The sequence below is a fragment of the Amblyomma maculatum genome, chromosome 2, assembly GCF_055883805.1.
Source record: "Amblyomma maculatum isolate TAMU_Amacu chromosome 2, ASM5588380v1, whole genome shotgun sequence".
Taxonomy (NCBI): domain Eukaryota; kingdom Metazoa; phylum Arthropoda; class Arachnida; order Ixodida; family Ixodidae; genus Amblyomma; species Amblyomma maculatum.
The window spans coordinates 68,789,844-68,804,464 of NC_139345.1; the positions used below are offsets into that span (position 1 = coordinate 68,789,844).

At 41.5% G+C, this 14,621-nt stretch overlaps 1 protein-coding gene across 1 annotated transcript in view; it reads left to right on the forward strand.

Annotated features, from left to right (window-relative positions):
• LOC146198930 (tetratricopeptide repeat protein 37) overlaps positions 1-14,621 on the forward strand; it is a 65,609-nt gene that overhangs the window by 23,107 nt on the left and 27,881 nt on the right. Inside the window, exons 14-20 of the mRNA XM_084594414.1 lie at positions 611-713; positions 1,580-1,659; positions 4,765-4,864; positions 5,853-5,905; positions 10,605-10,712; positions 11,718-11,834; positions 13,146-13,246. Coding sequence (XP_084450540.1) covers positions 611-713; positions 1,580-1,659; positions 4,765-4,864; positions 5,853-5,905; positions 10,605-10,712; positions 11,718-11,834; positions 13,146-13,246 — 662 coding nt within the window. The remainder of the gene's footprint in view (positions 1-610; positions 714-1,579; positions 1,660-4,764; positions 4,865-5,852; positions 5,906-10,604; positions 10,713-11,717; positions 11,835-13,145; positions 13,247-14,621) is intronic.

Consider the following 14,621-nt stretch of genomic DNA (forward strand, 5'->3'; position numbering starts at 1 on the left):
TTTTTTTTACATAGTCTTCCTGGGTTATTGATAATGTATACTCCGTATTTTCTTTGTTAACAATGCGCCTGTAAATATTATGGCTTTTCTATGTTATTTTTACTATCTTGCCACAAAAATGGCTATATTCAGATTTTTTGTGCATTCCGTAATAAATTTTGTGCCTTGTTACTTATGTCTTTGGAGAGAGCATTCCATTATGTGCAATTCCATTTGCTGCAATGTGTGCACAATATTTGTACTGGCAAAACAATATCTTCCGAGACCATGAAAAACAGCCATTTTCTCATGAACGAAAGAGCTAATCAGTTACTGTTCTCAAATGGCTGCTGTTCAAGCTGTATGAACAGTTTAAAATTCAGGCCATAGTATGAACAGTATTAACAGCGACAGGCGTGAGCTGAAGCAATACAGTATATGAGTTGTGGCTAGCACCATACAGCTCATGCTATGTCTATTTGGTATATCTGAGGTTGGGGAATGGTTCTTGTAAAGTTGGTTTACTGGAGCTTTTCTGATGCATGCATAAACGTAGCTGTGTATAAATGGAATCTATTCTGGCTCTGTGATGGATGGTGATAAGGTGTTGGCATTCTGCTGGTGGTTGCAGCTTGACCAGTTTGGAACAGAAATCTCCAGGGGCCATCCACTTGCTTGCTAGGATCCACTGGGAGCGTGGCCAGTATGATGAGGCTGTGCCCATGTTTATAGAGGTAAGGTTGCCATAGCCCTTGCAAAGCCTAGCATTCAAGTTCACTAAGGGTCATGTCAAGGGAATGGACAATTTGTCCATAGTGAAATTGAGACTGATGCGCACATAATGGACACAACAGCAGATGCGTTGTGCTCTTCATCGAATTGCTTATCTAGGCCACTTGATAAAACAGATGCGTCTCTGTTGCCCGCAAACATTGATCGCTTGGCACTATTGTCTAATAGCTAGCGCAGCTAACGGAATCAAGACGGTGGGGATTCTGCTTGATTGGAGAAGTCTAGGTCAGAGTTTTTAAAACAGACTTTTTGCTTAAATGGGCAGATAGCATTTATTTTATTATTTTGGTGCTCACCATGCTGAATGATGCTTCCCACCATCATGGCTTAGAGAGGGGAAAGGAAATACGGATGCTCCATGTGACCTTTTTTTTTGTTCTTGCTTGTTGAAGGGTGGATACTATAAAGATGGCACCATACAATTCTTAGTTCATCCACGCCAGGTCATTCTTTTCTCCTAATGCAAATCCATTGCTGCATTTCATCCGCGGTTCAATAGTGAAAATTTAGTTTTCAAGAATTTGCCCCTCCTTTTGGTTATGTTGTATGCCTCACTTTTGTTGCGCTATGTTTGCTGAGCACTGTCAGACCTTTCTAATAGTGTGAAAAGTGAAATCAGCACACACTTAAGGTCCGTTATGAATTTTAGACAAATAAGTGCAGCTGCGGCAGAAACTGTGATCAATGTTAGAATTAAAAAAGAAAAAATTGTCATTATATTAGTTTCAGATCCTGAGATGTGTGTTCTGCAACAGCACTATTAGTTAGGGGCAAAAATGCTTTTATGTGTATTGCTGTGCTTGCGCAGGCTGCTCAGCTGGACCCAGGGGACTACCGAAATTTCATTTACCTCGGAAAGCACTCTTTTTACCACAAGAAAGATATGCAGTGAGTACTCCTCTTTGGTAATGCTTGGGACTGCTGTATTGTTTGACAGAAAATTTTTGGCACCTTGTTGCCGTACATATTGCGAGCATTTTTATTGGGTAATGATCAAATCATAACATACGATTAAATGTAATTTCCTCAGCATCATTGGTGTTATTTGTTGGTTTAGCCACTTTTTGATAACTGCTGATAGCAGTTCGTCTTTTGTGTTGCAGGCTAACTGAATCCGTAGGCTCTGTTTTAGACCTTCATTATGTGTCAGGAGCCTGGTATAAGTAATTGAATTTTCCACTTTGTGTGTTTGGTGAATTAGTTGTTACCAGGGCTGACAAGATACAGCAGAAAAGTATCTCGATGCCGATGCTCGATACTCTGAAAAATTGTATTTCCGATACCGGTACAAGATACAGGACCGGAATCAATTCTTGATACAGATATTTGATACTGTATTGTCGACACCTTGATACATCACTGAAATATCAGATATTATAAAGACAGTGTCATGGCTACCAAAGCTTACATCACAGAAATACCTGTATAATAAAGCTGGTAATATCATTAGCGAAGTTAGGAAATTTATCCGGGGTTTCTGATACTTTTAATGTATTCCTACAGTGTACTTCTAAGGCAAAAGTCTTATATCGTTGTGTCTCAAGATCGCACCATGGGTACAGAAGGACTCAAATGCAACCAACCTTTGCTCAATCAAGCACGCTAACCACTGCTCTATGCTGACTCTATGCTAAGGTATGCCGCTCGCCTTAACCGCCTTTGGAAATAGCCGTGAATATATGTGCTGTTGTGGTTAAGGTGTGTACTGGGAAAGTTGGATCTTGTATTAGTGTGAATGGAAGAGGCAAAAAGTTAATGTCCAAATAGGCTTTCGCCTCTTCTTAGAAATTTCTAAGCCCCATCCCCCTCTCATTAATTTTCTTAAAGGGCTTAAACGAATCCGACCGCAGGGATTTACTGAAGCTCTGCTGTCAATGCAGCTGGCCTTTGTTAGAACATCAGATTAAACTGAAGCCATAGGTACAGTGAAGCGACTGCCTCCGTGAGCAGCCTAGTAAAGGATTTTTATAACAAACCAATCTGCGAGCCCCAGGATGCTAAGTAAAACTTAAACTTTTTCTGTTGCTTTTCTTTTGGTACATTACTTGCCAACGGCCTCTGCCTTTGCTCTGTGCTAAACGGTGCAGGTTCCACACACTTGTGAAGCTGAGCAGTTATTTTGTCAGTACTGCGATAACAGACTTTTGAAGTTGAGCATTCTTTGCTGAAGCTAGAGAGAAAACAACAAAAAGCAAACTTGCTTAAAGTTTTTGTTAGGGAAAGCATATCTATTACTGTTTCTTGAAGGTCTTAGGTAACAGCACTTGCTCAAACCATTGGTCTGAGTGGACTTGCTAAAGTGCGGCAAATGAGAAAAGCTGCTCCGTAGGAGCAGACAAACATGTCTCACTTCTTTTTTATTTTTTTAATGAAATTGTCTTTATCATTTATCAAGCAAAGCTGCGTCAACTCGAGCACCCTGAGAGCAGTTAAGAAACAAATTTAACTAGCATCTCTTGAGAGCTATGGCTGGTTGTAGCACTTGTTTCTCCAAATGAAAAGAATGCCAGGCATAGAAATTTGGGCAAGTCGTATTGATTTATCACGTAAAGTAGATCACGAAACCAGGAAGGTTGTCTTCCGTTTATTTCTATCCTTTGTCCGTTGCCTTGGTTTTGTACTCTTTTGTGTGACGAAAGCAATGCGTCAGCTGATGCATTTGATGCTACCGGCGTTGATGATCCCACCGACCCGAGTGTGGAAGGATGCATGGCCTTTGTCATGCTGACAAAGTTGACAATTTCTTCCGTAAGCTTCTATGCATGATGGTAGTACAAGCCTAGCTGAGACCCGCTTTTGCTACCGCCTGAGTGAGCGCTGCCAGTTTAAAGTCTGGCTCAAAGTGGCCTCAAAATTTGTAGCTTTTCTATAGTAACCAGTATCGTTAAAATACACCATACATTAAAAATGTATTTTCGATGCCGATAGTTCGATACTTTTATTTCCAGCACGTGATACTTAATTCCGATACACAAGAAGTATCGAACGATGGTACAGAAGATACATGTGTCTTCAATACTGCCCATTACTAGTTGTTACTGCCCTCCACCCCCTCTCTCCCTAATTAAAACATAATCTTTACTACTACTTGTTAGGGGTTTGTAAATATTTGAAATTTTGAATTTGAATCAGATATGTTTGTTATTCGATTCAGTCATATTCGAAAAACTGATATTTGGAATTTTGACAATTTTCATAAATGCACCAAATGCAGCAAAAATTTTCGAATTCACTGCAGCTTCACCGCACTGTGTGCTTCTCCGAAATTCTTAACAGTGGCAACTGTGCTGTGAAGCATCCTCAAAACATAACGGTGTTGTTTGGTGAAGAGGACCTTACCGACAGTGCGCGAAAAGTGAAGCACTTGAGGAAACTGGAAAAGAAATATTGTTCTAATTTTAGTAACATCTCAGATGCAGACAACCATTGTGCAGATGTCCATCAGATACAATTACTGTAGTGCAAACAATTTTCAGCAGTTCTTTTTTTTTTTTCTGGCCCATTCCCTTACGCGAGCTTTTGAGGGTTATTTCAGACACTTTTTCTGGTCTGTTGATGGCCAAATTGATGAGAATTTACTGTATTCAGCAGCAATATGACACCTATAGGTCCTATAGGTTTTATTTATGTCCTTCAGTACAAAATATGGTATAGAATTTATACCAAATTTTTCAATAGGGAATTACACATTACTAGAATTGCACAGAAGTGTGTATATATGTGTACACATCTGCGCAACTATAGCTTAATTTTGTTTTTTTGCAGATACCACGAGCATTTTGTAATAAACAAGTCGAACAATGTTTGATATTTCTAATTTTCTGCATTATTTGTTTTTCGCTGATCAAATATTTAATATTCAATTTGACATACGAAGGCATTTTTGTTTTTTTGCCATATTCGTATTGATTTCTTAATAGAAAATTTCAATATTCGCACACCTCTAACTACAACTGCTATACTGCCGTCAATACTCATAGCTTGTTTCTGCAGGGCTGCTATAAAGTGTTTCCAGAAAGCCGTTCAGCTGAATAAAGCCAACGAAGAAGCAGTCACATTGCTGAGTGAAGCCCTTTGTCAACTAGGCTATCATGTGAGTGTCTCTATGAGTCTGCCTTATTGCTTAGTCATACATCTGGCATTACTTTTCTAGCTACTAATTACCATGGGTGCTAATTTTTATTTTCTTCCTATTTTCGTGTCGGAATTTCATGCTAAATGCCTTTCTGTTGTGATTAGTATGTGTATTGCAGAAAAAATGGAATATGTTAAAGTTCACTTCAGTATGTTACATTTAACATCACAAGGTGGCATTCGAGCTGTGAGACATAGTAGCAAAGGGCTCTGGATCAGTTTCAGTCATCTCTTGTTTTTCAACGTTCACTATGTCGCAAATTACGCTGGTGTGTTTGCATGTCACCGCCATCAAAATGTGTGGCTGATATTTGATTTTACGGCATTCTGGTTAAGAGCCGTATGTTGTAGCCTCACCACCAAGGGGCCTCAGAGGTTATAATGTACGGGGGTTTAGTATTATAACCTGTCAGTAAAGGTGGATGCCTGTAGTTAATGCTGGAGAAGTTATTGAGGGACCTGACATAGGAGTGTCTGTCATCACTTTGTGGAGATGTAGTGTCACAAGGGCTTTGTCATGAAGTCTCATGATTCTGCATTCCATGCAACCTTGCTTTTGCGGTTACCACCACGACTCTTCATGCTTTTCCTCACAGTTTTCATCACTTCATGACACAGAGTGAAACAGTAGTAAAGCCTAGTTGTGAACTGTAGCTTAGAAGAATATTCTTACATGTGGCCAGCAAAAGTGTTTCGGAAACCTGAGATTTCAGCCGCAGGGAATGCTTGGCTTCTTGATGCCCTCTTGGTTTGCTGTTCCCACCACTTTAATTCATCAAAGTTTTGCCAACCTTTTTTTTTTATAACCTGAATTGATGCTGCATATGTAGCACTTTTAGCCTCGACCAATGCCTGCACTGTTCTTGTCTCTTCATGAAGGGATGTACTTTCTTTCTGTGTATATGGCTTTGGTTAAGCACACCATTCGTTTTTTTTTTTTTTAACAGAATCGAAACATTCAATTTTTAAAAGCAGTCACAAGTGAAATTCCAGCAATGAGGTAAGATCATTCTCTTTAACCTTCTTTTCTTGGCAGGCTGGGGCATAGGTTTATGTTATCGTCACTCTAATCTAGGGAGGGTAAATTTGGTAACTTGTGTGAAGTACTGGTGTTCTCATAAGTCAAATCTCGCTATAACGAATCCCACTGGATCGCAAAAAATTGTTCGTTACTTTGAAATATCGTTGTAATGAAAAATTTTCGATTCTAAGCCAGTGGTCAAACCTAGGTATGAAAATGATGTACCTTGTCAGTACACGTGTGTAGACAAGCAAAACCTCAAATGAAAATGTTGCACTAACTTCAGAGCTGATTTATTTGAAGAAATCAATTATTTTCTTCTGCCGCGTGCAGCAAACATGACCATGCACTACATTACACCACTACAGCACATACACCTTCCACTTTGCGCAACACTTCATCAGGTGCATGATTGCATCGAGCGATGAAAGTATGTACGGACTTTGTCCATGTGCAAAAAAACATCAGAGTTCAATATGGACTCATCTTCAGTGCTCCCTGAAGTTTGAAAATCTTGTCTCGGTCTCTAAACATGATCGCGGCAGTCGATGGGGCAATGCTAGGTGTCTGCAGAAGCCGATTCGCTTTTCCACTGCGTCAATTTCTTGCAGTGAAAGTTCCGTTCCTATCTTCTTGGCACTTTGCTGCCTGCAATCATAGTCTTATCTAGCACAAACTACGAAATAAGATAATCCTTGACAAAAAACGAAAAAAAAAAAGAAAACAAATCCCGCATGCACAATGGCACGAACGACCGACTGACTGGAGAACGACACACAACACAGGAAGAAAAAAGGCAGGCAGCTAGGCCTGCTGGCTACTGCATATTAATTAAACCACAGCTTTATGGTGGCACTAGATAGAGTCACTTGATAATTTTCAGAGTACCACGATTCCTTTCTCCGTGCCGCTGCGCCACCGATTGGTCAGCATGGGTCATGTGGTGCGCCGCTGTCCGCTTCCGCCATCAAGCTTCCAGACAGTCGCAGCGTAGATGCCTTCCACCACAGTGCGTGTGCGGAGATTGCTGTACTTTGCGTCTCGGTTTTGTTGCTCGCATTTTTTTTTTATTGTAAGAAGTACTTAGCAGCAGAATGCTAGGCTACAGCGCCTTCGGCTGCAGCAATGTACATGAGTCTGGAAATATTTTTAAGGCGAAAGCCTTTGTTAGCCGTTTAGCAAAAACTTGTGCGCGTGATCTGTGGGGTAATGTGTCACTCTTAAATAGCGGACATGTGAGGAGGGAGATTAAAAGGACACTAAAGACACCTAAATATGCTATCAGAATCTAATAAACGGCATTTGGTGACACTGTCGCCACAGATTCGGCAGCAAAAAAACGAATTGTTGCTGAGATACTGCGATAAGAAGCTGAGGTTTTTTTTTTGTTCCCGCCGGTCGAATTCAAACTGTTTTCTCCTACTACGTAGTAGGGTAGGATGAGGCGCTCTATGACGCAAGAGGAGACTCCGTGATTGCTAGCATGCGGGGAGCGGAGAATACTTCACAGGTGCCCGAGTCATGATCTTCATTCGATACGCACTTAGGGTAGGGGCATCTGCTGCTCCGAGCTCGTATTTTAGGTGCCGCAGGCCCAAACGAAACTATCCGAGCATGCACGAAGTGCCTGAGCCAGAACATAACCGAAACTGAAGTGGACGCCTGTAGCGCTGTGTTAACTGAGAGACTAGCAGCTTCTACGGACAAGCGGACGGAATGAGTATATTTTTATATTTGCCTTGCATTATTTATGTTGTCTTTTCATCTTTTCGCCGTCGTTTACATGTGTTAAAAGCATGTTATCATATTTGAGACAAAACCTATTACCACATTCAAACGGTCAACGTAATTCTCATTTGTCAGCCTCTGGGATCCCTTGCGCGTTACGTGATTTGTAGTTACGAGCATCGCCCGTTTCGGCTGTGGGAGCGATACCTGTATTCCTGTTCTTCCTCGTTACTACCTTATAACAGCTGTTTTCAGTAACAGTGGCTTTTTTGTAACCAGAAACTGGCATTCTATCCATGCAAGCCCACTTCATTTTTCTCTTTAGTGTTTCGTTAAGAGTGAAAACGATTGATGGTGATAGGTAATGAATAAAAGTTATAAATAGACATTGATATAGTTACTGACTGATGCTAATGGCTAATAATGACTTGTAATGACCAGTGTGTCAAACTACGACTTGTAATGACCGCAACTGATTGGAAAGAGTAAAAATGCTTAGCGATGAGTGGCAATGACTACAATGATTAGGTATGACTCATCATGACTACAAACAACAAATATGTCAAACGACGACTTGAAATGATTGGAACTGATTGGAAATGAGTAAAATGGCTAGACATGACTCATCATCAGTGCTGATAACTACGAAACGACCAATATGGCAAACGATGACTTGTAATGACCGCAACTGATTGGAAATTAATAAAACTGCTTAACTATGAGTGGTAATGACTACAGTGACTAGGAATGGCTCATCATGACTATGAAATGACCAATATGTAAAATGACGACTTCAAATGACCACAACTGATTGAAAATAAGTAAAAAATTTAACTATGAGTGGTAATGACTACAATAACTAGGCATGACTCATCATGACTACGAAAGGACCAATACGTCAAATGACAATTTGAATGGCCGCAACTGACTGGAAGCGAGTGAAACTTTGTGATGAGTGATAATGATTACAATGACTATATAAGCATGATTCATCACTATGAAATGACCAAAACATCAATTGACGACCTGAATGGCCGCAACTGACTGCAAATGAGTAAAAATGCTTAGCGATGAGTGATAATGATTTTTGCTTTTACGATGCTTATTGCCTCGGGGCATAAGAAAAATGTTATGAAGGATGAAGGGTGTGCTCAAATAAATGAAGAAAGGTTGGCTGATGTAATGATGGTTTTGGTTTTTTGTTTTGGTTTTGTGGGGTTTAACGTCCCAAAGCGACTCAGGCTATGAGAGACACCGTAGTGGAGGACTCCGGAAATTTCGACCACCTGGGGTTCTTTAACGTGCACTGACATCGCACAGCACACGGGCGCCTTGCTTTTCGCCTGCATCGAAAAGCGGCCACCGAGGCCAGGATTCGATCCCGCGTCCTTGGGAACAGTAGTCGAGCACTGTAACCACTGCGCCACCGAAGTCGAGGATGGAATGATGATGTGGTCCCTGCGTCGAAGCGACATATGACGATGGATTATGGGGGGAGAGGTCAGCTGCACCAGGTGCCGGATCCGCGTCGGCTTCAGCGCTGGACATTCCCACAGCGCGTGGTGGATATCAGCTTTTGTATTACTGGACTTGCCCCGCAGACGGGGCACCCAGGATGGGAATACAAATTTCGAAATTGAGGCCACTTTTGAACCATTGTAGGTGCTAAGACTACCCCAACTTCTATCCTCTGAAGCGCCACCTCCTCTGCATGGGTTAGACTGCGGGGGGCTTACTGTACTTAATGATTCATGATAATGATTTTGATTGTGTCAATAAAGATGTTTAACAAGCAAGCACGATTGAGCTTGCGTTAAAGTGTGCGCGCGCATGTGCGACGACGTATAGTTAGTTGGCATCTGCATCGCCATAGAGAATCACTCAATGTTATCATTTACGGTGATAATTGAGGAAGGCAAGAAAGTGCAACTGATTACAATACCATGAAACTCGCAACAGAATAGCAAGGTGTCGGATTAATCGATAAAGCTCTTTGGCAGGACTGGAATGATCTGCATGCAGGCCACTGCTCAGCCTTTCATACAAGCTTACCGTTCACAGTTCGCAAATTCTACTGTTTCTAAAGTAGCTGCGGTGATTTTCAAGGCCATGCACAGGCAAATGCCCATGCTGCTTTCAAAATGTCCTCTGCGCTTGACTTGAATGTAGTCGTGCCAGAGGCGTGCCTCAAGCAGTTGGAAGCTTCATGGCTGCGCTGGTCATGGTTGCCAGCACGCGATGGGACCTTCGCAGTACTCTGAAAATTATAGAGTGACTGTAGCACTAGATATGCTGATGATGATAGCTGCAGCCTACGGACCATACACAGAGAAACGGAGTTTTTCTGAAATACATGCTGTCTTGAAATTTGTAATTCTGAAATAGTTTTACATTGAAAACATGAAAAATCTTCTGGGGATTCTTAAAAAATTTGTTAAATTGAAAAATTCGCAATGTGGTGGTCGTAGTTGTTTGAATAGGCAAGATGAAATTATGTGCTCTTTGAAGTGTGCGGTAAACTGTTGCTTTGCATACTTTACAGTGCTTGAGTTGTATTTAGGTCGAGGCTGGCTTGAGTGCACATAGTTGTTCAAGAAGTCTCACAAATGTCTTTATTACCCGCCGGGGTGGCGCAGTGGTTACGGCGCTCGACTACTGTTCCCAAGGACGCGGGATCGAATCCCGGCCTCGGCGGCAGCTTTTCGATGGAGGCGAAAAGCAAGGCGCCCGTGTGCTGTGCGATGCCAGTGCACGTTAAAGAACCCCACGTGGTCGAAATTACCGGAGTCCTCCACTATGGCGTCTCTCATAGCCTGAGTCGCTTTGGGACGTTAAACCCCACAAACCAACCAACAAGCCAACAAATGTCTTTATTAGCATTCTAAGAGCAGAGTGCATTTTTTTTGCATGTTGCTTTGGCTTGACTTTTCTGATTTATTCTCATTGGCAGAGCCAAGTGGGCCTGGAAGCGGCTTAGTGATCAGTATATGAAACTCGGCGAAATGACAGAGGCTGTGCGTTGTCTGCAGAAATTAATTGGTGCTTACCCTAAAGACCAGTAAGTAATGGACACTGAATTAGTTTAGTGCTTGTGGGAATGTTGCCAAGTGTTACTTGTGAAGCATGATGTCGTGCATCACTTTTCATGCCACACATGTGGTATGGTGCCGTTTGTAGATTTGACTAGGGATCTCTCACACTTTTTTGTGTGAAATACATCTGTGCAGGCACGATAACCAAGGTGCTACATGTTTGTAAGGCTTTGTGCGAGGCCACTTTGGGATGTTTGTTTACACTTGACTTTTGAGATATGCTTTCAGTAGACTTTTATTTCAAAGGTGTGAAGACCACTCTTTATGAGTGTTAACTGATCCACTTTCATTTTCTGCTCAGAAGCTGATCTCTACTGCATTTATGAGTTTTATGTTTTTCCGACTCCTAGTACCTCATGCATCCCACAGATGATGCCACATAGTTGTGCGCCACATTGTTTCAGCTCACTGCTCAGCAAACATCGTCTTCATCTCGCACTGTACAGCAAACATTGTAGTCTTCGTCGCAACAGGCACGAGAGCACTGTGCTACTGCTGCAGCCGATCACGCCTCGTGTAGATCCGCAACACAGTCCCTCGCTGTGCTGTAAACGTTGTCGTCTTTATGAAGTTTCAACTGCAAAACACTCACGCTGTGCATTGAACATTTTATCTTCATGAGGTTCCAACTGCGCCACTCCTTCACTTAACCCAGGTAAATACGCCATACACATACGGCATCTCACTAAAGACAGACTGGAACCATACTTGTAGATGTTTCTTTTTTTTTTTTTTTCCCAGCAGCACACCAGAGCACATGAAGCACACATTGCATAGCTCAGCTGAATGTGTACTAGTTTGATGCTATTTAAATTTTGAATTGCTTGTTAAGATGGAGTATTAAATGTAAGGTTTTATTGTTATCTGTGCAGTTATTGATTGTGCGGTTTTATGTTTGTGAGCAGCCAGACTTTTGTCGGGTAAGATTTTGCGGCTATTAGCACTTGTAATGGTGATTGGGGCATCCGCAGGGATTGCTTGGAGTGCCTGGGCGAAGCATACCTCATGCAGAAACGGCTTTGGTGTGCGTTCCAGTGTTTCAAGGCGTGCCTGGAAATGGATCCCCGGAACATCTTCTTGCTATATCAGTGAGTGTATACAACTGTACTGCAAATCACAGATACTATCGAGCATGCAGGTCTGTGTCTAAGGGAACTGAGACTGAACTGGAAGAAGAGGTATGTGTGGTGAAGATGATGTTCTGTTATGACTGCCAGTATGTTGGAAATTCAGTCCAGGCCTCTTATGCAATGAGGCAGGGACAAAACAGTTCCTTGTACCTTGTAATTTTTTTTAAACTTTTGTATCGAGGATGTCTCTTTTAAAAATGGCACCCACTCAGGTGCTGTATAGCCATGCTAACATGATAGAGGGGGGGGGGGGGATTCAATGCCTTAACTTGGTCATTTGTTTTTAGGCTTTCATTGTGCTCATGCATACGGCGTAGTAGAACTGTGAAGCCATCGTGCCCAACTTTGAAAGCCAACTTTCGAACTCTCATTTCTGACATTAACCAAGATTTGATGCTATTTTGTTTAATACTTGCAATTTTTCTTTGTAGTATTTGGCTTGGCTGCCATAGAGTTATATGTACTGACTTCACATAACATTGCCCAAAGTGGAGATCAGCATTGCATTTTTAGACTTTAATTTCACTACTTATAGTGTCACCCCATAGTGCTTTAATGCGTTGCAGCAATATTCATTTTGTAATTTTGTTTACTAGTAGCAAATAGTAATTTCATTGATATTTAAACTCATTTTGTATGAATGCTTACAAGTGGCAAATAATTTCACAAATATTTGATTCACATTTGGTTTAATTCTTGCAGTGCTTGATTTGTATTCTATTTGGTTCTAACTTATGCCATTCAGATTCGATTTGGTAATAAAATTACCATATTCATAATCGATTCGATTTTGAAAAGTTACAGTATTCACACCCTCGTACTGAAAACATCTCACTTATCCCTTTGCTTGCTGCTTATAATCAGTCAAAATGATTTTTTTGATAAGGAAGGTAATAGAACTATAGTATGTGTAAAAAACTGCATCAGAGCAATTTATTTTTTGCGTCTCAATTGACTGGGAAGTCACACAGTGATTGATTAAGCTGGAATCTGTACTGCTTGTTAAAAGAATGAACTGGTAGTCAGTGCCAGTTGTTTCTTCTCAGTGCTTTTAATTTTCTTATGTGCTGTATTGTAGCATATATCAGCTGTGTGCTCGTTCATGGTGCAGGTGGTCATTGGCAAATAGGTTTTGACCAAAAAATAGCAACGCATCAAAGGTTTGGCTCTTAGTAGATGCTGGATGAGCTTCAGAGGTCTTGCTTCTGTTTAGTACAAAAATGAGGTGACCGAGCAGGAAACATGAATACATCTTTTTTCTTAATGCAGAATGGGCACCATTAGGCTTCTCGAGCGCCGGTACAGGGAAGCTACGGAGTATTTTGAGACTGCCCTTGGTGTGGACCCAGGGCATGTCCCCACGCTGAAAGGTGAGCACAGTATATATGTATAGGTTTTGTCAGACCTACAATGAACCATAATTATGAGAGGTAATGGTGTGAACTACAAGAGCTACATGCAGAGCAAGGTGTTGATTGGGATTACAGTTACAATGGCTACACAAGCAGATTTTTTCAAAGCACTTGGACAGACAGGAGAGAGAAAAGCGGACAGGACGAGCGCATTTTGGCCGTTTACTATTCATGTGGTCAGCTGGGTGGAGAAAGCTGATGGTGGCATGCTTGTGTGTTGTGGTTTAAGTGGTATTTGTCTCCTTTGGGCACTCATATTCCTTTCTGAAGCAGCTAAACACTCGAAAGCTGTTACGTACTGCATGATTGTCAGCGTGGAAAGTACTGATGGCATTAGTTATGTTTCAGAGTGCAAGCTTGATAATCTCTGCAAGCTTGTATTGAGAATAAATTAATTGACGGGGACATTCACTACTGGGAAATCCTTTAAGGCTGTGATGATTTGGACTAGTTGGTGTGAATTTAACATATTGAACCAGTGAAAGACACAGAAACACAAGAAAAGAAATACACAGGAGAGCACTGGACTAACAGCTGATGTTTACTCGAAGAAACTGCCTGCCAAGGAATCGAATGACATGCATATAAAACACTCGCAAGAGGACCAGTAAATGTCGATTCAACACAGTATTGTGAGGACGCTGCCACCCATAGGCATGCAAAACTTCACTTATGTCGCTTACTGCTTGCTCTACCTTTGCTTAACAATCTACTCTTGCTTAACAATCTAACCTCTTTATTGGTGAGTAAAAGCAGCAGTGCACTAATGCATTTGTCAATGCTTCGCATCCTAATGAGATAGCCCTCTACAAACTCCCTTTCCTGCTTGCTCTTTCCTTTTCCAATTACTGAAATAAAACCTCGTTAATTCAAAGTCCTTGGGACTGCGAAAAACCTTCGAATTAACCGGGGTTTCGAATTATCAAAAATGGACGAAAAATGGAAAATAATTGCATGATACCTTGATGCATCAATACAGCCCCTTTATTTAGATGTTCACATGAAGTAGTCATCGATGCGTGACTGCTTGGCACGGTAGTTTGCGGCACCGTAAGTCATGTCCTCCAGTTGACTAACAATGCACAGCATATCACTGTTACCACCACTACACTCCACAAAACTGTGCACAACATTTAATTACTACGACTGCAGCTAAAGCCAGTGCACAGGCTGGTTCAGCATCAGGATCATCGTCGTTGGAATGTCTTCTGTCAGTGATCTCACTTTCGAAGTCTGCATACGACATTTGCACATCACATTCTGCATTCATGTAGTCCATGAAATTGCAGCCGCCGTCGTCTTCAGCGATGTCGTTCATGTGCACACAGAGTGC